The 24,449-nt window shown below is 40.7% G+C and overlaps 3 protein-coding genes across 3 annotated transcripts in view; 2 read left to right on the top strand and 1 right to left on the bottom strand.

Annotated features, from left to right (window-relative positions):
* LOC119185603 (band 4.1-like protein 4) overlaps positions 1–21,900 on the top strand; it is a 68,124-nt gene extending 46,224 nt beyond the window's left edge. Inside the window, exons 8-27 of the mRNA XM_075891969.1 lie at positions 1,176–1,264; positions 1,340–1,403; positions 1,750–1,841; positions 1,920–1,988; positions 2,748–2,869; positions 3,111–3,189; positions 3,247–3,354; positions 3,554–3,658; positions 4,104–4,211; positions 5,709–5,786; positions 7,520–7,633; positions 9,927–9,992; positions 10,293–10,361; positions 10,920–10,988; positions 11,160–11,240; positions 15,583–15,873; positions 17,323–17,419; positions 18,228–18,301; positions 18,681–18,795; positions 20,647–21,900. Of these exons, the coding sequence (XP_075748084.1) occupies positions 1,176–1,264; positions 1,340–1,403; positions 1,750–1,841; positions 1,920–1,988; positions 2,748–2,869; positions 3,111–3,189; positions 3,247–3,354; positions 3,554–3,658; positions 4,104–4,211; positions 5,709–5,786; positions 7,520–7,633; positions 9,927–9,992; positions 10,293–10,361; positions 10,920–10,988; positions 11,160–11,240; positions 15,583–15,873; positions 17,323–17,419; positions 18,228–18,301; positions 18,681–18,795; positions 20,647–20,757 (2,001 nt within the window). The 3' untranslated portion in view covers positions 20,758–21,900. The remainder of the gene's footprint in view (positions 1–1,175; positions 1,265–1,339; positions 1,404–1,749; positions 1,842–1,919; positions 1,989–2,747; positions 2,870–3,110; positions 3,190–3,246; positions 3,355–3,553; positions 3,659–4,103; positions 4,212–5,708; positions 5,787–7,519; positions 7,634–9,926; positions 9,993–10,292; positions 10,362–10,919; positions 10,989–11,159; positions 11,241–15,582; positions 15,874–17,322; positions 17,420–18,227; positions 18,302–18,680; positions 18,796–20,646) is intronic.
* LOC142814169 (uncharacterized) overlaps positions 1–24,449 on the top strand; it is a 578,033-nt gene that overhangs the window by 451,279 nt on the left and 102,305 nt on the right. The window lies entirely within an intron of this gene.
* On the bottom strand, positions 23,787–24,416 carry Polr2F (RNA polymerase II subunit RpII18). Its single transcript, XM_037434563.2, has one exon. It carries the CDS (start codon positions 24,223–24,225, stop codon positions 23,836–23,838), a length of 390 nt encoding a protein of 129 aa, XP_037290460.1. The 5' UTR covers positions 24,226–24,416; the 3' UTR covers positions 23,787–23,835.

The following is a 24,449-nucleotide window of genomic DNA, read 5'->3' as shown; positions in this document are numbered from 1 at the left end:
ATCAAATGTAATTGACGACCTACTTTGTTCTTGTGCAACTTAGCACAAGCTTATGATGGCCTGTCATCCTCAAACGAATGGCCTCACAGAACGTTTGAATCGTACGCTCACTGACATGCTTGCCATGTACGTGTCGACTGATCTTCTCGACTGGGACATTGCACTACCCTTTGTCACTTCCGCATACAATAGCTCACGCCACGACACTGCTGGATATTCTCCCTTTTACCTTTTGTATGGAAGAGACACGATATTGCTGTTCGACAGGATTGTACCCAATACTGCTGACCTGTCCACAGCATATGCTCGCCGCGCTGTTAGCACAGCCGAGAAGGCTCGTCAGATTGTTCACTGACACCTTTTGGACTCACAGCTCCGCCAGAAACATAGCTATGACAGCCACCATCGCAGCGTCCGCTTTAGTCCGGGTGACATCGTTCTTTGGTGGACTCCTTTGCGGCATGTTGGCCAGGCCAAAAAGCTTCTACCCAAGTATTCTGGACCTTACTGTGTGCTACGGCAGGTAACTGATGTTACCTATTATGTAGGCCGTCTAAACCCTTAAATGACCTCCACTTCTCCCAACATCATCTACAGCACTCGCCTGAAGCCGTACCTCCCGTCCAACACTTGCTAACAAGCGCTGGGACGGCGATTTTGCTGCCGGAGGTCGATGTTGCGGGGTTGCGTCTAGTTGCGGCTATCTCTATGTGGGGTGGTGCGAAGAAGAGGACGACGATGTGTTTGTTGTTCAAAAATATGCACATTGGCTGCCATTTTGACTGCTCGTCTATTTTTCTAGTCTAATGTAGTAAATACATTTGCAACAATATGTTAAAAGTAAAAAATTTTATATCCATAGGTTAGTGTACGTTTCCTCTATACCCATATATATTTTTTCTTAAAAAGCTCGTTTCCTCACCAAAGTTACATTGTAGCAATAATTTTCACTGCTGCGCAGTTAACTTAGAATGCACATACTTTGTCCTTTTTCTTTACATTTATATTTACCAGTATGTATATTTTCCTGTATGCTGTATTTTTATGTTGCATTAAGTTCATGGAATATTGGAAATGCATTTGTATATCAATGTGTAGTATCATCTTAACTGCCTCCTTTGATCAGTACTTTGAAACTTATCTGGATGACCTATTTTTCATTGCTTATATTTTAGGGTGAAGACCACACAGAATACTTCCTAGGGCTGACTCCCAGTGGTGTTATAGTGCTTCGGAATAAAACCAAAGTTAGCAACTACTACTGGTAAGCTTAGCTTCAATGCATGGGATGTCATGTTCATTGTCATTTTTCAACTTGTTCCTTTTATGGTTGCTGCAGGCCACGTATCACCAAAGTCTCCCACAAGGGTTGTTATTTTATGCTTCAAGTTCATGACAAAACGGTACGTAATGGCTTACTGTGAACAAGTAGTGATTCCAGCATTCCAATTTTTTCTTATTGTCTTTGCATGATTTGGTCATTGGACATGTCATAGTTTTTGAAACATCTCAAGCATACTATTAAAAGGCCTCATCGTTTTCATATAGTTCGAAATTAAACAAGCTAGTTTGACAAACGTACAGTGGATAGAATATTGTACTTCAAGTAGTTTGTCCTATTGTTTCCTTTTTTTTTTTTTAATATGTACCCTGCCTGCTAGAATACAGTTCATTTGTGCTTATTGAGCCCCAACTAAAAAAAGCCGACTGTAACTTATAACCATTATTCTCTATTCCGCCATTTGTTAGAATGATGACAGCATGTATGGATTCGAGCTAGCCACAAAACAAGCATGCAAGCATCTGTGGAAGTGCTGTGTTGATCACCATTCTTTCTTCAGGTAGTATGACCAGTTCCTCTCTTTCTTTACAACACAACTCGCCATGCAATTTCACACAACTGGTATCTTTACTTCCAGGCTCACACAGACAACTGAAAATGCTATAGCATCAAAGTGCTTTGGATGGGGAGGAAAGTTCCGGGTCAGGTAAGTACCGCCCATTGTTTTTCTGTTTTTGAAACATTGATTGCACAAATGTTGAAAGAAGGTTGTGAAAAGGGCTGTCTGACAATTGTATTGTACAGGGGATATTGGTTTTGTTAGTTTGTTTTCATGACTTGTGCAAAGTTAGTTTAGAGGCTACACTTTCATTTTTACTGATATTATAAATTCCCTAAACACTTGCTCATTACACTGCCAGTCCCCGTATATTTGTCTCTCTTCCCTAGATTTTACCACATTGGTTTTTTCCAAGCCCTACCATTTACCCCCAAAATTTTACATTTTACCTTTTTTTTTGCCAGTGTTAGCGTATTAACAGAGCCGATATACTGGCAACAAAGCCAGCTATAATACTGATTTATATATAGTTATTATCAGCTTTTCAACAAGAACTCTTGTTGAATACGCATATAAGAAACATGTCTATAACTGTGCTCAGGCAAATCGTCGTGTCACTACAGGTGTCTAGTAACCTTATGAAAGTGCATTTTGAATGCCAGGCTACTGGACGTGTTAGACCATTCAAATTTCATTGCAGTCATTGACCTAGTTTACAAATTTTATGTATCTGCAGGTGACATTAAATACTAGCATGATAGTACCCCAACACCTTGTTTTATAAAGAATCATTACTTACATGACAGCTCCAACATTGCCACATAGCTGATTGTGCATCTATGGTAGATGTGTTGCAATTATTTATTTATAGTGAAAGATATCCTTGCTCTACCATTATATGTCCAGCACACGCAGGGAGCGACCAAATCCAGGTGGCTTCAAAGTACAGCCTCGACAGCAGCCAACATTTGTGCGAGTGCCAAGCAGGAGATACCAGCGACGGCTTGGACAGCCTGATGGTGCTGATGGTATATCCACATTGCATGTCAAATATGAAAGCCTTTAGGTATAACATTGTTAGGATCCTTTGTGTAATAATAACGATAGATGTGATTAAAGTAGAAAGATAGAGCATCACGTATGTTTTCACATTGTGTGGATAACTAGACTACTAAACTGCACTACTGCAGGCTGCAACTTCAAGTCCTTACAAACATGGAAGGATGTAGAGGTAGCATTTTCTTAAGTTGTGCATTTATATAATTTCAGCTGGAACACAGGTTAAGGAAGAAGAAAAACATGTGACTGACCACAGGAGTGGAAGCCACTGGGCTCACACAACTCTCTTGTAAGTCATTCTCAAGTCGGCACTTGACAGTTATACAGAAGTCTGTTTTCCGGACAGGTCACCGTCGTCTATGTCGCTTCACCACAGTTCACCTGTGCCAGCCACTTCAACACCAGTAACGACAGGGAACCAGTCAGTACCACCTTGGGAAGATCCAAAACAGAGGTATGTGGTATAGACACAAGCCTCTTTAATGCATTGTGTTGAATGCACTTCATATCTCTATTTTCTTTTTTATATCCCACTATATGAGGAACTTTCATTAAAGTCCACTATTATTGCAAAAACTGTGCACACACACAGTCTAGTGCATTGATCACTGCAGTTTTCTGGAGGTTGGCTTTAACATTTTCCTCGTTGCTAGGGGTCTGTACTCAAGTTCAACAAACCCTTCACCACGGTCTATTCGAAGCTCTGGGTCCAGGCACTGCCGCTCATCATCCACTGAGGGAGACTGCAGGCGAAGACGGTAAAAGAAACAGTTGTTTGCAGTTGGTCACTTTAGACGGTTCTACCTACCTTAATAACATCTTGACTATTGTAATCGTACCCCTTATGTAATACTGTTCTGCACCGTGTTCGAGGAATTATCAATGAATGAATGTGATGATAAGAAGTGCAAAGACATTCGTGAACACAGGGTGTCGCAGGAGCCAATGTTTTGACAAGCGTATAGAAATGTTTGCTTTAGTGACACCCTGCATTCATAAATTTTTTATCTCTGCTTGTGAACTTTAGCGTAGAAAACTATATGGTATTTCAGAAGCACTTAGGAAATAAATTATACCTATATTGTGTACGTTACTGATCTCAGCTGCATCTTATTTTGTATTTTCTATAATGTTTATGAATTTGGTGGCATGTTAAAGGCTTTTGGAAAAGCTTTCTTTTTCTGCAATCTCATCTTTTTGTAGGCATCACAGCCGACGAGGTTCGGATAATGAAAGTGAAGTGTCCAAGTCCTCTCGTGGTTCTCGAGCATCCAAGTGCTCGCGAGCAAGCAGTGGAGGTTGCCGGCACAGGTAATCGGCTCTGCTAGTGCGGGGGGGATTCTATAAAAAGGGAACAGCTCATAAGCTCTGTTTGGTGGGCTTTGTGCCACACTTATGATGTTGGTGCAGACGCACGAGAATAGTTTCCACAGGTCAAATATGTGTCTGGCTTTGCAACACATCTGTTGGCAGCATGGTAATGTTAGCCTAATGAGCATATGAAGCAAAATCAGCTCAAACATAGTTTTCAACTTTCGCTTTTACTATACTTGGTTGTCTTAACATAATCCATGTGAGAGGAAGCATGTTATTTGCGCATTTTACTCCATTGCAAAAAGCAAAGCTTTGAAGGTTTCTTTTATTAGAGTTCTTTTGCCTGAGGTGATTGAACATGCCTTTGCATTGTTTATGTAGCCAGTTAAATTTGTTTTTAAACTGGAAATGATAATAATGCACATAAATAGGCACCTCGCAGCCACTTTCGTTTCGGGATGTATTATGGATGTGCAACGGCTCCTTGAATGTTTTCATAAAGCAAATAATAGCACCTGCTTCACATACAGGTCACAGTCTCTCTACACACGAATTCTTCTGTAGATGTTCTAGTGCTATGCAAACCTGCGGAGAGAACACATGAACAGCATGAATCACATTATTCTTTTTATGTAGCAATGGTATACATGTTTTTTTTTGACGGGTTCAGAGCCAATTTGGAACTTACTGCTGTTGTTATGTAATTTCTGCATAAATGTCCTTATTACACCATTGCAGCCATCTATAAGTTGCCTGTCCTGGATGACTTGAGACATTCATCACATGACATAGATTGAAATCATGAGGTGCCTTGTGCTTAAGATACAAAACACACAGTATATTGTAGTGAAAACCAATAAAAGGAAACAAGAGGTGCAAAAGAGCATCATTTGCATCTTTTTAAATTAGTAAAGCTGCTGTGACTAAATTGTGGCTGAATGTAATGTACTAGGGAATCAACAATGTTCAAATGCCAAGATAATGAATGAGCAAAGTTTGTCCCTGCCAGAAATTCAAGCCTACATCGTAGACGATCATGTCTCGCGAATCAGTGTGTATTCAGGAAAAAGGGAAGGTGCTTGCACGATTGTCAGAATGGAGCTCCTTATCACATGCGTAAGAGTTAGCTGGAGGCAAATTTTTTTCTTTTTCACGGCAGTTAGATGTGCACAGTTTTCACTCAGTTCAGTGAGACATGTTTTGTAAATAGGTGGCTTGTTCAAATCATTCTCCTTGATTTCCGATCGGTCGAGGCAGAGTCGAAGCATGCTCAGTAGTCAAGCAAAGTAGCTGCTTGTCAAAATGCAACCCATTACCCTTTGGAATGAAGTGCAGGCCGAATTGACACCCATTTCATCTCTCTCCTCTAGCTCTACCATGTTCTGTAATAATTCAATATTCTGGCTTTCAGTAAAAAAATCAATATGGCAGTTCATTGTCTTTAGATTGTAATTGTGCTCGAGTGGGATTATTACTTCGACCAATTACTTTCAGCTGCCACTCAAGAGACAGCGGGAGTGAGTCTGACCACCACCACCATAGGCACAAGCATCGGCATCACAGGAGACATAGGTGAGCTAATACCAACCGGAAGAGTTCGATTCATAGAGTAATTGTTTTGGCCATGGCTCATCATTGCATTAATAAATATTCTGTTGCTGAATTTTGTTAGAGTGCCTGCCAGAAATATGATTTGGTGGGGCTGGCTACATTGGCATAAGGCAATCTTATGATCTGCACTTGTGAAAGCAGAATACAAGGCATTAGATCCATTTCTGACTGGAGTAGTTAAATATAGTATTTGAAGGATTTATTTCAGGCACATTACATGGTGTTTAAAAACATCATTTTTTAAAAACAATAACACTTCTATCTGAGGATTGAGGTTAAAGGTGTTACTATGTCACATGAGGAGGCCTTGTTGCCATGCATTGCTAACAGCAGCTAAAAGCCAAGTGCATACTACACACACACATGCACACAAGCATGTACGCATGCACACAAACACACACACATACACAATAGCTTTGAGAATATATTGTAAAAATTAAGACAAATCTGAATGAAAATATATTACATTCTTATTGTAACAAAGTAATAAAATGCATTGTTGTGTATAACTTTATGAAGGTTTACACATTCAGAAAAATACCTAACCCAAATATGCAGCTAACTTGACAGCAGATTACTTGCCTTTCTTTTGTAAGCTCATAGACTGTCCCAATACAAAGCCAGCTATCAAGATTAGTGCATAAAAGGCCATGTATATGTCTATGTGCATTTTGATCTGGGAGTGTTAATCAGTGTTGACTCAGAGTGTTTTTATCGCTACTGGTGTTGCTGACTAACATTCTCAGATGTCAATGCTCATATACACCCTATAAAGTGGATGGGGAGATGACCGCCGCTGTAGCTCAGTTGTTAGAACTTCGGATGCATCATTCGAAGGCTGCAGGTTCAATCCCTGTCAGTGGAAAGTTATCTTTTCGACCACTTTTATTTCTTCAAGTTTACTTTAAAATTATTGCTAATAACATGCTCTATACTTTCCTTGGTGTCATTGCATGTTAGGTTTCACTAATGGCTGTTAAGGTAGTGTGAGGCAGAGCACCTTACTTTATTATCTCTACATTTGAGCTGCCATGGCTGACGAACAAATTAAACTTTGTCAATAAGTACTTTTGGCATCTCTTTTCAAATGCCTCCTCCTTAATTTCTTGAACTCACAATTTAATGCACTTCAAGCACCAGTGAAATTAATTTTTGCGTACCACTGTCAGCTTGTGAATGCCGTTGAAAATAGTAAATGTGATGCTCAGTGTAGGGACACTCTATGTTGTAAAAATTAACTTTAAAAATATCCCAGGAGACTGGTGAATTCACGATAAGAAAATTAACGAAAAAATGTATAGACTTTCCCCCCAGCTATGCACGTGGCATCTTCAGTGTAGACTGACACAAGTAATTGTAAGTCGACCAGTCTGCTCCATGCGCCCATCTCTGCAAATGTTTTTTTTCCCACAAAAGTAGGCAAAAGGATACTTCCATAATCCTGGTTCATCAGTTGTGATTATTTGTCTTGTGACACCAATCATGGTTCTCTGCCAGGTATTTAAATTTAGAAGGACGCATGTGATGAGTGAACTGGTTTATGTCCCCTCATTTGTGATGCCACTTTAATAGGCGGTGAAGCATCTGTACTTTTTGTTAGGTAATTTTTTTAAGTGAAGTCAGAGTCATTTGAAATCGGCATCAAAAGTGCAGTGCTTGGTTTCATAGCTGATTTTGGGTTTCAATGTTTGCAGGTCATATGAACTGATTGATTCTGAAGCCCAGTGGAAAGAAGTCCAGAAACAGCAGCAGGCTCTCAAACAGCCCCAGAGTGCTGTTGTGCGGGATCTGTCGGGAAGGAAAAGTGGGCAAGTGGCATGAAAAACAAAATTTATTCTGTTTATCAAGCGCACTGAAGATACAAACATACTGGCTAGTCAAAAATTGAAACAGGCTGTAATATTTCATTGACTGAATATACGTATGTAGTAATAAGTCACACTGATTGGTTTCTGTGGAAATGGAGGTTTACTAGTGCTGGACACAGGTTAAAGATGTAGGGAACAAATGCTAGACCATCAATGGAAGAATCATAATCACTGTTGATTTGTATTTTTTATGTGAAACTCTAGCGTTTGTCTTTTACGTCTCAATCTGTGTCAACTCTTGCATTTGTAAACATAAACTTCGATGCCACAGTGCTTATACTAAGCCATCAAAACAAAGATACTTGTCAGAATCTGTTTCAAAACTTCTGTCTATTAGTCTATACCCTGTTCATACATTTATGCTACTTCATGTCTTATGTAACCTGCAAAACACGCTGAGTTGTCAGTGTTCCTTCAAAAAGTGACTTTATCAGTTTCACCCTTTATGAGTTGCACTACTACTACTGTAAGCAGTCAGGAATATTTATGTGAGCAAGCTAAGTGGAGCGACTGTGGTGCAGGTCTCTTTTGCATCTTTTTACAGAAGCTTTCTTTAATGCGGCCCAGCAACATTTTTCTAACTAATCATCGAAGGCTTATCTAAAGGAGTTTATTGCCTCACAAATTGACAGCTGCAGAAATTGTCAGAATCCATTAAGTACGAGTGGAGCTACACAGATTCGTTGCATGCTGTAATTTCTCTCTTCTCTCATCCTGACGAGCACGCTGAAGGTTAGGCAGGAAAGGATGGCGCAGGGGAAAGAACTTTCATCACGTACACATCATGGCCTTGAGCACTTCTTTTTATCATTTTTTTTCTTTGAATACACACCTTACTTTAAGTGTTATCCTGGGCGTGCACGCGGGCACATGGAATCCTTCTGCGGCAGCCTCACTAAATATGAAACCCATGATGCTAACATCAGAGAATGGCTGTGAATTTCGGTATATGGCATCGCCTGTAGAGAGAAGAGGGAACGATTTTTATGTGTCTTTGAAAATTACTGGGAAATTCGAGGCCGTGTGCTGTGCTTCAATGTTTTACTTGCGTGCCCCAAGGAGCCCCGGCTGAAAAATGGCAGCATTCTCTGACTGTGCTGAAATGGGTTGCAGGGCCTCTTTAAAGATAATTCGATTATAGGAGACTATACAACATGCAAACTGTGCTTTGCAGTGGCAGAAGAATGAAAATGTGGCTGCTTACAAAACGAAGTACTACTCGAATCTAAGCCAACCCCAATTCTCAGCTGACTACCTAAACTCTGAAACCAGAGGAATAAAATGTTGCTGCATATGTAGAACAAGAAAAGGCTACACATGCTGTATTACACATGCAGCTTTTCCCTGTGTTTGCATTTGTAAGGTGCTCTGTACTAAACCGACACCGTTGTCGCTCCTCTGAAATGCGACAACTGCTGTTGCGCCTGTTGCCCCGAGCAATATGTGTCCAGCGTGTTGCCCACTCGCTCTATCACTGTGCCAGACTGTGCCGGGACACTTGGATGCACGCATTTACTATGCAAGGGTCTGTGCAAGAAGTTTCTAAATATGCGAGCTACTCGCTCCTAATACTCCATGAGCAAGGCGTGTACCATGTTTCGGTGTTCTGCGCAAGGCATAAGTAAATGGTTCCACAGCGTTTTTGGGTGTCGCTTACCAGGAACATGCAGTGGGTTTACAATGCAAGCCATGCCACACAGTCTGTGTTACAGATGTGAAGATGCTTTGTGCGGTAGTATTGTTGGCATTAAGTCGCAATCGGACATTTTTCACTGTCTGCTATAGCATTTCCAGCCATCACCACACTCAAGCCAAAGTTATAATCATTGGCTGGCTGGCATCTGTAACCAAAAAGGCAAAATATATCTTGCATTAAAGTGTGGGCTTGGCCATGGCTCAAGTCTTGAGGAACACTTTTAGCGGCCAGGTATGTGACAAGCCACAGCAGTGTGAGTTATCAGTGAATGCATCTCCGTCTCACTGGAGGTAACAAAAACTTGCAGCAGCATTCGTTGTTTTCCACTGGTGTTGCTGATGGCCGCCACGAAACTGTTTTTTTTAGGCAAGGTTAGCAGTGCAGCATATTTTTTCTCAGTTTCGATGATAAACTGGCACATATTTTTTTTTAAATCCTCGAATCTAAGCTACACTAAAGGCTGGGGAATGGGTGTTGAAAACAAAACTATCCACCCAGATTTGAGTAAGTACATTATTGTGTCTGCTTTGTCCTCAGGTATATGCATTCAGGTATGGAAACCGAGTCAGAGGCCCAATATGCTCAAAGGAAAAAGCACAGGAGGTAATCACAGAATTATTTTGCTTCGTATGTTTATCTTTCCTTATTTCTTTACTCGCGTCATTCCATAGTTTAGCAGAATCAAAACCTATTTTAGAAAATACAAAAGATGCCAGCACATGCACTTGTAATGTCACTTGTGCACACCTGTACAATGCATGGATTAGTGCACCATTGTCTCATTCATAAAGAAGCATTCTGGAGCCTTGTGCCATTGTTTCAAGTGTAATGTTCTCATTCCTGCCATCAGGACTTTCTGTTCCAGTGAAATTTTTGCCATGGTTATTGTATTCCTTTTTGCAGGCATCGCTCTCGCTCCAAGTCACCGGACGTCAAAAGGTCCATTCCTGAAGACGTTAAAAAGCACATTGCGTGAGTCCATTTATTGAGCTTATCATAGACCCTTTTTTGTAAAGGCACCAACATGCAGTGCTTGGCAGGGTGACGAGCATGTAGCCCTTCATATAAATGACGGGCGCAGTCTAAACATCGGCGTGCTTCTGTCACTTTCATGTATTTTTAGATGGCCTGAACTGTGAATACTTTGCAAGTAAATATAGATATTTGAAAGCAGCTTTATGAGTTATACTATAAGCGTAAGGCTGATGAAAAAAAAAAAAATGATTGGCCCTAGGGATCACCAGCCAGAATGATCACTTGTGCTGGTCTTTTGTCTGTGGGGAATTTGCACCAGCCCACCATGATTTCATGCATTCAGAACATTATTATGACTGATTGTTCCAAGGCAAGGAACAACTTACACGCAGGTATGTATCTTCACTAGACAGTATTGTAGGATAGCTATGAAATGTATCGAGATAATAAATTTGTTTGCATCACTGAGTGACAACATGTTTCATTACCATGAGTGAATGACACTATTACATTTGTCATTGACCAATTCCAAGTGTCACTACCTTCCATTTGTAGGTATCACTTGATTGATCCTGTGACACTTACCGAGGAAGAGAAGAAGGACATCAAGTACACAAAAGTAGAGTGAGTATTGCACAGTTTGTTTTGTCCGTCCAGCTTTTGTCAAGTGCCGCAAAACAGAATTTTCCGTTTCGTGCAGTCTTTCTTAAATCCTATTGCATATCCTCCATCTTGTACATGTGCATTGGTTTTTGTGGTAAGCAAGTTGTCCCCATGTCTCATTGTATCTTACAGAACGGACTCCAGGCTTTTCAAGATCCGTTACTCACCCACGGCAGGCCGTCCAAACTACAGGATGGCTAAGATTTCCTCCAGGTAGTTGCATTGTAGACAATCACTCTGGAACCAAGAAAACAGTCTCGAACAGCAGAGCAATTCATGTGCTTGTGTTAGAGATGGAAGTATACTGTGATTCGTTGTTGCTTTCCTGTAGGGCGATCCCACATTAGATGGAGCTAAGGACGGCTTGTCGACCACGTAAATTTATTTCAAAATTTTATAACTTGTCGCTTGACGAGTGGAAGGAAGAGATTCGTAATTAGTTTTGCTGACAAAATTTTTTCAAAGTGCAGTGTATCAAAAGTGACAAATAATTGGAGTGCTGCACTTACCTGCTCTGTTGTTTTAGCGAACTTTGGTTATGAATTACACAAAATATAATAAAGTCAGGTGAAATTTATTAAACCAAGTATATGAGTGTTCTTGCTGGTGCTTACTTATATTGGTTTTTATAGGTAGTGTAGATGCTCTCATTAAAAAAAAAACTCGTAATCAGTTATGGAACTGTTCTTTTGTCTAATTTGCAGTTCATTATCTCAAAAAAGCCTCATGGCAGAGTGGCAGCAATGCAGCATTACATTCTACACACACTTATTTACCAAGCAAGCTGCTAAAGCTTGTAGAACTCGCATAACTTTTTAATAAAGAAACACGATCGAGCTAAGTTCTAGAAAATGCCAAACAATGGAAGTTTCTGATGACATTTAAAAAAAGAAACATCTTTAGTATTGCCTAAACTTTGTCTTCTTTTTCTCTTCCAAATCGACTTTCACAATCATTAAATCTTTTCTAACAAAATTTTTCAGCTGGGAAGAATATAAAAATACTGATTTTTCAATTCATGCATTTGATTCTACATGTCTTCAAAAATTCCCTAATTTCTTCAGTCTTCGTTGAAGTAAATGTCTTCTTGAAATTCTTGAAAATTAAAAAATAAAACACAGGGAAGTGTGTTCAGGGAATGCCGGTGGCGGTTCACTTACATCTAAAGGCGTCAATTGCTGATACATCAAGATGTGGCCGTTGTCTGAATTCAGTCATTGAGAGAAACAGCTGCAATGTGCAGTCCCTATCACACACTCGGAAAAACTTAAGTACTCGATTTCATGAAACTTCGGCTAATGAGGGCGTTTTTTTTTCTGAACTGGGCTGTGCCTGCATGCACACATCACTGGCGCACAGAGGAGGGTGCCATTTTCTAATTTTGTTTAGTTCTTTTTTTTACCAAAATGCATGCTTTGAGCATGTTTTTTATTGATTTTTTTTTACTGTGCTATCTGCTGAAGCAAAAGAAAACACAGCAAAGTGAATTGGGGTTGGCTAACTGCGATGCCCCCAGGCGCTTATGCATATTGGACAAGCCCAGCTCGTCCTCGTTAGAAGCAATACAAACTCTGCGCATGAGCTCAGCTCATCTTAAGTAGGGAAAGTGTTTAAAACATATTGCATAATTTTGTTGCTGAAATAGTTGTAGCCTCTCCAACGAGGCCCTTATGCCAGGATAGACAATTGTTATTGATCCGACTTCTTGCTCACAAAATATATGGAATGCTGTCATGATTGGCTTTCTTTTCCTAAAAGGCTAGCAGTACCGAAAAAAGCGTCTGACGTCAATTTTGAAATGGTATGGTCTCCGTAGCGGCCGTGAGTGTGGGGCTTGCCCGTGAGTGGGGCCACAAGTGTGGCCATCAGCAGGCATATGCCACCAGAGATGCTCGTACTGGGAGTCTGTGCAGTGAGAGCTCGTTTTCGCATCATCAGATCAATAGAGTTTTAAACAACACCTCTCAGGTAACTTCAATGTGTGCGTACTGAAGCTTTGCTATTTATACGCTCAATGATTCGCATTGATAACATGGCGGATATGGCACTGAGGCACTGATTACATTGCAGATATGGAAGCAAGATGAAAACTATTAAAGAGCTATGAGCGCTCATTTCACACAAGCTGCCATCAGAGAAACCGTGTTGTGCAAGTCGCAATCAGTAGAAGGCATGAATGTGCCTCTCCAGTCGCTAAGCAAGATATAGAACATCAAAGCAAAAAAAGCAAGACTATTGGTAACAGGGCGCACCCGCCTATGTCAGATGTCGGCAGCAGGTGGCCTGAGCGGGCTGCACATTCGGTCTGCCGTTCACACCTCACTCGGCCCCAATAGTGCTTGCGCTTTTCTCCTGCTCTACTGCTCCTGTACATCCCGAGGCAACTAAGTACACTCGTACCCCATTATAACAAAGTGTCATCTCACACAAAAATACCTTTGTTATATCCAAAAATTTGTTATTAAAGTATATTCCTAGCACTGTTTTAATTACAAGGTTATCCTTCATTTACTTTTTTATAACCGATATTTCATTATATTCATATTCGCTGTAATGAGATTTGAGTGCATAGCTCTGAGCAAGTGTATTTCGCACACTATCTTTCAAAGCGCAAGAAGCTCATTGCAAGGAAGTGAAATTTTTGTAGAGTTATTGAATTAGGTATCAATGCTTTGAAAGAACTTTTAACATGTTCAAAAGATCAATCACTGTCAATAAGATGGACCACTTGTGCTACCCATGATTCCTTTATCTACTTCTGCAAAGAAATATTTTCACAGAATGTGTAGTTGAGTGATGACATTTTTGTGCCCCCTGATGTAGAAAGTGACATTATGAACCAGATCATTGCAACTACCAGCGTGTCCCCTATGAATCCTCCAGGTGCATTGAGAATTCAGGACAGGCCTGGCCACATCAACAGGAAACAAAGGAAGGTGCTGAAGGCAGTAGCCAAAAACGTTTTCTGCAAAATACGCTGGGCATACAGCCAAGTTGGTGTAGCGGGAAATTCAGCCAAATGAAACGACTCGTTCTGTGCACAGATAATCGAAAGCATGAAAGCATTCAGCAAGCTTATGCAGCTTCGACACCCCAAGAATGTTGCCAACTTCTCACTCTCCTGGCATAAGCACTAGTGAAAAATGAGATTAAGAAGCTGATCCATCAAGAATCAAAGCATCGTATCTTCTGTCCTGCTTGATGTGCAGAGCCTTGCGTAAGGACCTAATTGGGGTGGCTGTAACTATTAGTGCAACGAAATATGCACTACCTTTTAATCAATGTGAACGTTTATGTTGAAGAAAATAAATGTGCAAAGTTTAAGCAATATCAAAAAACCTTTGTTTTCATAACTGTCATCAGAAATTTACACTGTTCAGTGTTTTTTTCAACTTGACCCCGATTGTATTTCTTTATTGAAAAGTTATATAAAAATATAAGCTCCAGCACTTTGGTAAAAAAGTGTGCATAGAACGTAATGCGGAATTGTTGCCACTCTGTTGCAAGCCTTTCTTGAGATAAAAATCTCCAAAACAGACAAAAACTATTTCCCGAGCAAGTTTTTTAGTCTTTTTATAAAAATGTACACTAACCATAAAATTAAAAAGAACTAGCAAAAACGTGCATAAATTTATGTAGAGAAACTTGAGTGACCTAACTTTTCTGTAATTCATATTTTCTGTAATTCATATTTTCTGTAAGTTGCCAGAACAGCAGGTGCTTAGAAAAAACTTTTGGTAGCAAGACCAGTTGCGGTTTTCACACACTAGCGAACAATATCTATACAATTATGAAATAAATTTAAGCTGTTGACTGACCACCTCATGTTGTATCTTGTGTGGAATCATCCTGTATTGTCATACGAGGTCATAGCATACTGGTTAAATGATGGCCATATGAGCTTGCCGTAGTTATCACATTCATATGTTGCTGGAGAGCAGCTCAGGAACTATTGTAGCACTGTGAGATGCCCTAAACACGTTGCTTGTAGATGCTAACCTTTGTGGTTGCAGTTCAGATATTACCAGTAAATAAAACACGCACAGATCATTCTTATATCTTTTTTTTACATTGTATATGTTACATTCACTCAGCCAAGCAATCACTCAGTCTGTCAAATCAAATCAACCGATCAAGTCTTTATTTCAATTTGTACCTTCTAACTGCAGGAGGTGAGAAAAAAAGCAACGAATTTTCGCCTGCTTGACAGGCCTCGTCATTCTTAGCAGTAGGCATGAGGCAAAAACTACTGAGCAGAAAATGAGAACAAGTCTCTGTTCACAACTAACAAAACTATACTCCTCCCATCTGCTTTATTAAGTATATATGTGTGCCATTAAACCTGGGAGTGTTAGTCAGTGCTATTGGCAGGCAAGTTTTTTTTTTTTTTCGTCCACATTACTTCCCATTTATATTAAAATTGTTAGAAATAACATCCCCAATACTATCCTTGGTCTTATTGTTTATTAAATATAGTTATAAATTATTAAAGCACATTGGTGTATAACATCTTGAATGTGCTAATGCCAAGTTCTTGTCATTCAATACTGCTTAGCCGTGCTGCCAAAGAGAACAAGAATGGGCCAGAAGAAGAAGACGGACCCCCTCCACCTTATTCAACACTGCATTCATCTCCTGCTGCACGGGAAGCTGGAGCCACCTCCATAAAAATCCCACTGGAGCTGCCCTCGACATCTGGGCCTTACGAGCCATCACCCGAGATGACGAGGGACACATATCCCCACCCGTTCACGACTACTGTGTCGAACGGGAGCCCACTCGCGAATGCTGGCGTGGCTGTAAGAACATCCACTAGCAATGGAAAGCTGCCAGTTTTCACGTCAAGGTTTGTATTTATTTGGCCACTTTAGCTAATGTCAAATATACGTTGCACTGTAATGACAGAAGCTAGTTGGCAAGAATTCATCATAAACTTGTATGATGTGAAGCCAATGTTTTCGAAGTAGACTTGTCTTCAGTAAGGCAGCAACTGCTTTCCTTAGCAGCAATTCACTCTTCCTCAACCAAACACGTTTTTTGACTTTGGAACGTGGCACGATGGAGTGTTCGCTTCAGCAGCGATACACTGTCAAGTTTTGCGAGAAATTTTGGTAGAGTGCAACCGAAACATTCAAGATGCTTCAAGAGGCCTTCAAGAACTACTGCACTTCAAGGTCACCGTCCAGGAGGTGGCGCATGGCGTTGGAGAAGGGCCACGAGGATGTTGCCGAGAAAACTCGTTCTGGATGCTCAACATCAGCCAAAAACAGCGAAAATTTGGATCATGTGCATGAAATCTTGAGTTACAACCATCGATTGAACATCCAGTCAATTGATTTTGCACCGCAGGCAGAAACTCTCAATGCTGATATTTACTGGAGATGCTCAAACGTTAGAAATGGTGGGTCACGCGTGTGACGGCTGACAGCAAGCTCCAACATGACAATGCCCCTAGCCTCATGTTCTTTGTTACAAACTTCCTTGCCTGAAGCAACACCCGTGGTCTCCAGTTCCCCTTAATGTCCTGACTTGGCTTCGTGCGACTTTTTTCTTTTTCTGACAAAAGAGAAATCTAAAAAGAAAGCATGTGGGAAAGAATGAAAATATCAGAAAGCATGTTACAACGTTCCTTCAGAGTGCCTTCCAAGCGTGGCAGACACGTCTCTGCAAGTCTCTTGATTCAGGGGGTGTGTGGGGGGGAAGTATTTTGAATAATTTTAACAATTGGTACAGGTCGCACGAATAAATCTGTTCCCAAAAAATACGCATTACTTTTATAATAGAACTTGTATTTATGAAAATTCTCTGTTATGGGGGTAACGATGGCTGTGGGTGGTGCCTATGTATTTTCGTAGTTTGTAACCGACTTGTGTAGATGACAGTGAACCCAGAGCACCCTCCTGGAAAGTGAATCAATTTACACTCTGAGAGCAGAGACATCTTGGTGCCTGAAAAATTATGCTTTTCACTGCTAGCAAGCCATCAGGAAAGTAATTTTCTCTCGCGTTCCTCAAGCTCGTGACTGAAATTGCACTGTTAATTTCAATGGTGTCATTGTAGCTCCTTCAGGAATCATTTATTTGTGTGCCACAGCATTTTCAAACGTCCAAAATTAAACAAGTTGAAAGCATTGATGTGTGTGTGCAGCAATCACTTGATGCTTTCCTTACTTTGAAGTGCTAGAAACTTAGGCAGTGTGCATGCTTACTTTCGCATTACTAGTCACGCTAAGTGGTGTGTTTTGCTTTCACAGCACAATAATGTATAAATTGTCATGTTCATTTATTTTCTTTAGAGCATCTTCAACAAGCAACCTTCTAGCACCCACAACAACCACGTCACTTTGCATGACAAACTTGGCGAATGGTGGCATCTCCTACAAGTCATTCACAGTAAGCATTTGTTTCAAGATGAAACTGTTGTATGTTTCATGCGAAAATAATTTTGTACAAAAAGCCAGCATGAGAGAAATGAAGCAAAAAAGATGACATGATGTCCCGAGTTTTGAAAGCCACACAAAAGCGAGTGAAAGCATTGCTCTGCATATACTAAATTATAATAATCAGAAGAGATGAAGTTAGTAGCGGGTGAAATTAGTGAATGGTAATGACATGATGATAATCAAAGTAAATTTACATTATCAATAGTTTAATTAACTGACGTTAGCAAGTGCTAGTGAACGCTTGACATCAACATTAAGGGCGTAGTAAAATAGCCACACCTGATGTAAAGCAATGTGGAAATTGGCACAACTTAGTCAGGGTTCATCTTGCTCAAACTGCACGGTTGGATGGAACACGCTTGTTTGTCCACTTCCTTCTTTCTGTCGTCAGCTGTCTACTGTGACAGCTGATGTATTTCGCCTTCAAGTTTTCTTAGGTGAATACCCTTTGCATTATCTTATCACCCATCTGGGTTAGTGAGGAATGTTTTCCTGCTGTCGCACTGGCTTTTTGCATGCAGCAAGATTTTTACTTGCATTTGTCGAACATTTGAAGTTACTTGGTAGCAAGGATTGCTTATGAAAGGTGGAAATTCACATTGAATGCATGTAATTTGGCACGTGAACGATGAATTAGCATAATTCACTTCGGCAAACTTTAATGCCAACTGAGGCACTTGTACTGCAGAGCAAGTTATGTTGCCCACGTCACGTGAGTACTGCAGCAAATTGACAATAATATCACCTCTTTCTTGCAGGAATCTTCGCAGACAGCATTGACTGAAAGTCCTCGATTGACGTCTCTAGCACCGCATCTAATGCTTTCAACAAGGTTCACATCACTTCATATTCTTTCTCCTTGGTGCGCATTTTAGGGCTGTAATGGCCAGTGCATGACCATGTGACAGTGGATGTATGACAAGTGGGGCCCCGAAAGTGCTATGCATTTAAAAACAATATGAACGCAAGGTCTGATGATACTATCGCGCTCCACTCTTAAATGTAAAGCTTAAGCATTCCCCAAGTTTTGCACTGTCATCGCTGTCATTGTCATTGCTTGTGTATGCACTGTCATTGCTTTCGTGAAGTATTCCTTCTAGAGGACGTCCACTATATATTTCGTACCCCTTCGTAATGACCAACATCTTTAGATGTACGTACTTATTGGTCCTAGAGCTGCCCATATAAAACCAGCTCTTGTTCCCTTGCAGATTCGGTAGCTCTGAGGAAGAGACAGCCAGTGCTTCGCATGAGCTACTGCCGCCAGTTACCAGCAGCGGGCCACGCGTCACTTTCCAGACTCCAACAGTGGCCACTTACTCTAGGGTCGGTCTCTTCTGAGTTACGGGTGTGCGTCTCACTGACTCCATCTACTTTGTTCACCATATTCCTGCAGTGCATTTGTGTATGTTCCAACTAAACTCAGAATTTTTCGCTGTTTACATGACCCTTCATGTAGCTCTCCAGACATTGAAGTTGTATGTGGCCATCAACATAAAAATCTCAAGTAAACTAAAAAAATTTTCAGAAATAGAACATTTTACAGTGGTGCATCACACAAGTTCTGATCTATATAATTGTTATTCTTTACACACTAAAGTTAAATAATATGCTAGAAACTTCATTCACATATTCATATGGACTTCGAACGATGCAGTGATAGCGGGACGTTTAAAACTGCCTTCTATATTTTTTCCAACTGCCTTCTATAACACCGGGGTGTGTATAGCATTGAATGCTGAGATGAATACAAAAGAAATGATGAAAATTAGTGTGCTTTGACAGGTTATTACTTATTAGTTGTCAAAGTTTTAAACCAGAGCAGACAAGAAAAAAAAAAGAAAAAAATGTACCTTTTCGCATTTGCTCCACCGGAGACATTACTGGTTGCGTCCAGTCACCACATGATAGACATACCTGTACCGGAAGCGTCGCATTACGTTAACCATTGTGCCGAGTGCCAAGTGCCGTGCTGCAATTGCTTTCAGAAGACATAATTCGCTGGAGTAAAAAAGAATGCTTTAAATTTTTTAGCACATAGTGGCTTTGCCTAGCTGGGACCCCAAGAATTTCTCCTGAGAGTGTACCTCTCAAATTAATCACAGTGAAAAGCCACTGGCGTCACTTTCACATGACCAAACATCACTTCAGATGCCAAAATTTGCCGTTGTGGGATGCTGTACTTGCAGCAGAAGGTGGTTTCTCCTTGAAAGGATTGTAACTTTGTGTTTTTGACACTCTTGCGTGCATGATAATATTTCGACACTCCGCAGGAGCAGAACTAAGAAGCAATGAAAAACAACCCACTTCATTTATATTGGTTTAACAAGTGTGAAGGATCTGAACTGGTTGATGCTTGTTAATGCGCTCAACTTGTGATGATGGCTGAATAGCAGTGAAGATGTGCGGTTGAGAAAACAGTCAAAGGTTTGATTCCCTCTCACGCACGAACTGTGTGTACAATACAGAAACACTCAGGTACTTTGATAAATGGGCTTTCAAGAAATTGAAGTGGTTGAAATTCTTTGCAGCACTTTGCTGTGACATTCCTCATTGTTCGTTATGTATAGTTTGAGGCATCAAAAAAGTACCGACACAAACTTTAGAAGTTTTTATGCTGTAAGCCTAAACAAAAACACTGGTGTCAAGAACCATAAAAGAAGTAGGGTGCACCTCAAAGCACAATAAATATGTTTTTAATATCGTTACCGTAAAAATGACTTGTGGTTTTGGTATTAAGAGGGCACTTTTACAGTGACATGTCAAAGCAGTCTGACGCAAACCTAAATCACACAGGGACATCAACTAAAGATGTACTGCTATCTGCTGTCAGTTCCACGTAAACAAAATGATGAGTGAATTGTTGTCTAGTGACTGGCAGATATGTTCCCTGCAGTAGAGCTGTCTTGCAGATGCTGGATGATAAGCACTTTAAAATCAAACTAAGATATTAAATATGTGTTGCTTCAAAATAGTGTAAGTACTCCTTTGAAACATGCTAGTTGAATATATTTATGGTTTACAAGATTAATCACTATTTGGTAGGGGTGCTCGTGAAAAACAATAAGAGCTTCATGTAAAACCTTTATATGTCTGTGATGTTTCACAATCGGAAAATATTGCAAATGTCTGAAAGCTTACTTGTTTATGAAGTTCTGTCTTATGTCACTCTTGCAGGTTTATTCATCTTCACCGTCGTGGAATGCTTGGATCCCCAAGGCGAGCACCAGCGACACAATTCCAAAGAGCCCGCTGTCTGGGTGCCATGAAATGAGTACGGAGTTGTGACATACGGCCCTGAATAGATTTCCCATCCGCTGAGTGAATGCAAGGAAAAGCAGAAAGTCTCTTGCCCTGAGATTATGGTTAAAAAAAATTGAAAATATAACTACAAATTTAGGCTACTAGAGGACATGCAAGTGGGTTTTTTAACTACATCAGTCACAAATAAGAAAGAGCTGTCTGCAAATGTATTAAAGTTAACATTATTTAAAAGCACTCAATATTATATTTCTAGAAACAAAAACAGGTAAAAGTTGTAGCAGGTAATCTTGATTAGCATGGAGTGAAAGGTCTAATTATTCTGAAATCAGTCATGTTTCATTTTTGCAATACAAGAATGAAATCATAGGCCTAGAATGCGTTGGCAACTTGTTTCCAGTTGTATTGATTTCGAGCAAATAAGAATTATATTTTCAACAGTGCTTCTGGAACGCAGCACGTTGAACAAACCATTGACGAAAGTTGGCTGCAGGCATATGCTTCACTTTAGGGTAAGTGAAGAGACAGTGACTGTGCAGGAGGTTCAGTGCACAGACTATCATGCTCTTTTATGGCCAGTAGTCGAAAGAACTGGCAAAAACAAGTGGCATCCACGCTTGTGGACTGCACCTAAAAGGGTGAGCCAGATGTAGCATTACAAAAATGAGCATTAGTGAATTATTATTAAAGTAACATATTTGTTGCTGGATGTAAGTAAGCGGGCACATTTAGATGTTTAGATATGTAGGTGTACATCTAAATTATGTTTTTATACTGTTTCACTGGTGAGTTGTGTGCCTTAAACATGAAATTTAAGGCTCATTAACTTTACTAGTCTTCTGTACTAACAAGTTGTTGACTGGGGTTTGGATACGCATGGACAGAATAAGCCTTTTGCAGTAGCCAGTAAAAAGTTGAAAACTAATTCATATTCAAACACACCATGAAATATGACTATTATTGTGGGCTTAAATGTCAAGGTATGGTATAAGTGCTATCAGCTGACATTGCTATCATGCTTTAAATAAATGTCAATTTTTATATGTATTGTAATATAAAATTATGTGCTACAACATATTCAAAGTGCAGTGTTCATGTGGCCTATAGTATGTGTCTATGTGTTTACTAATAATAATGTCTGAGAACAAATAAATCGTTTCTCGCATTCTGGTTTATTATGTCTAGTTCAACTAAGACACTAGCATAAGAACTTGCCGAACCAGCTACAGAGGAAATTTCTCCACCAGAAAAGTGAAGTATGTTCACATCCAGCCCTCTCTGCACCTACCATCCAGATGATGGTGAATGCATGCTCTGTTCACTATCATATTTCTCTGCCTTATTGTGCCCAATGCAGGGCAATGGCCTCTGTTGTGTATTTCCAACTAACCTGGTCCTGTGCCTGCAGCAGCTACATTATCCCAGCGGTCCTAATAGGAAAATTCTTTTTGTGTGCAGAACATTTGGCAAAAGCAATTGGATGGGACAGGGTGCATCACTGACTTCTTTTCTCAAACGTTCTGTGCACAAAAATAAAATTTTCTTTTAAAATACAGTACCAACCAGCCCAAGTAGCCCCCTGTTTTATCCAGGGACACTTCTTAATCTTATCTGCCCATCTGACCTTCTGCTTCGCCTTAGCACACATGCCTTCTGGAATCCAGTCTTACTCTTATTGACCAATAGATATCTTGGCTTTCTGCAGGTGGTGGAGGCATTACCAAAAAAAAAGTGGCTAAATTTATTACTCATTGAGATAACAAAAAAAAAAAGAAATGAAGTACTGCCCCATGTTACCTTATGAAGTAATGCATTATCGCTGCAAAAAAAAGTCATGCAAGTTACTTGTGCTGTTACTCCATAATCGGAAAGTTGAATCGATGTGCCTTCGCTGCATAAACTCTCAGTAACGATGTTACAAACAGCTCATATTCATATTTGACATAAAATTTCTGGCCAAGACAAGGATTTTACCAGCAGTACTGCTTTAATGAGAATACTCTGCACAAGTGTGCTGGATCACAGCTGATAAAGTTGCCTTTAGAGTTGCATGTGATGGTTTAAACTGTGTGGCACAAGATCAAACCATTTTCCCTAAAGTGACAAACACAAAATGAGATTTCATCATTGCCCCGCCGCGGGTGGTCTAGTGGCTAAGGGACTCTGCTGCTGATTCACAGGTCGCGGGAGCGAATCCCGGCTGTGGCGGCTGCGTTTTCGATGGAGGCAGAAATGCTGTAGGCCAATGTGCTCAGATTTGGGTGCACGTTAAAGAACCCCAGTGCAAAGAAATCAACACCCTCCGCAAAGTAAATGTCCCTCAACAAATTTACAATGATTCTGGTGGTGTCATTGTACTATCAACACAAATGTTCCAAAATTGTAGTCGTAAAGAAGTGCTTTAACAGTAAACATGATGTGCATGCTTGCAAGGCTCGGTCCTTGGCAAGCTTGATTTTTCTTCACACTGAGCGACTCGACAAACTAGGACGTTTTAGCAAAGGAAGTGTGCTGAAAGAATAGTGACCAGCAATAGATAATACTTAATGCCTCGTCACTAGAATATGAAACACCACATTCGATAACCAATGGTAATATCAGCGGCTGCCCGAGTCACGGCTGCTAAGAATGCGACTTTCCTGCACTGCAACATTCAAACGTCAAATGCCGAAACCGAAACAGTTCCATTCTAATAGCAGTCAGAAACAGAACACAGCGTCAAACCCGACTGTTATGATCAACAATTACTCTCTGCCAGCTCTAGATTGCGATCAAGCATATCTGCAGTTTATTCTATAGAATTCGTATACGCCAGTTTACACGCGAAAAGCAAGCCAGTAAACGGCTCAGTTTTGGGTTTTTACATATTTCGGTGAGCGGAACTGTACAACACACACAAAGTTGTCAGAAGAGACAACGGGGTTTCCCTACACCGCAATTCTTTGGAGCGCATCTAGGTTTACCGTTTTTCGTGGCAGGCCCATGCACCTGCCACGAAGAGTGTAACTGCGTTTAGACAAAAGACAATACTTCAACAAACACTGAGTTCATTTCGATTACGGGCTTATTTACACTTTTATTGTCAGAACGGTGACGACGCAAGCTTCAATCAGTGATGATGAGTTCATCGATACCCCAGTCTTCATAGCTGCCGTCAGGCAGGTACCTGCGAATGATGATGGGGATTTTGCGTGCCTTGAGTTCCTTCATAGCGATCTGCAGAGGGTCGGTCTCGCCTTCCAGCTCCACCATGACCGGCGCGCACATGGCAATTTGTAGCGCTCGTGTGCCCAACACTCGCGCTCTCTCGTACTTGGTCATGTATGTGGTGGTGATGCGCTTCTGGTTCTGCTGCGGTTGGCCATCCGCGGCCTGGAGCAGCTCGATGTTCTCTTCGTCATTCTGGTCGATCTCGTCGAGGTTTTCGTCCTCCTCGACGTCGTCGAAGTCGTCGGCGCCGCCAACGTCGTCACCGTCGTATTCCTCCTCGGCCATTTTTCGACTTCGCGCACACTACACTTCACAAGTCGTTGAAGGCAAGTAGTCGGGCGTGCAAGTAATACTATAGTGATAGTAATATAGACCAACGCTATTAATGCTACTGTTGGTTGATACGGAATGCCGACATTGGTGACTGGCGTGCTTTGAGCTGATTCGGCTTCTTACCCATCTTGACTTTGTTCTCGCCTTGTCTACAAAGTGACGCGCAGCTACGGCGC

Source organism: Rhipicephalus microplus, chromosome 1 (genome assembly GCF_043290135.1).
Source record: "Rhipicephalus microplus isolate Deutch F79 chromosome 1, USDA_Rmic, whole genome shotgun sequence".
In the NCBI taxonomy this organism is placed as follows: Eukaryota; Metazoa; Arthropoda; class Arachnida; order Ixodida; family Ixodidae; genus Rhipicephalus; species Rhipicephalus microplus.
Note: the sequence above shows the minus strand (reverse complement) of the source record. Positions and strands in the feature narration are given on the sequence as shown.

Excerpts from the sequence above, each read along its gene's own strand:
- Polr2F (XM_037434563.2), bottom strand. The coding sequence starts at position 24,225 with ATGGCCGAGGAGGAATACGACGGTGACGACGTTGGCGGCGCCGACGAC.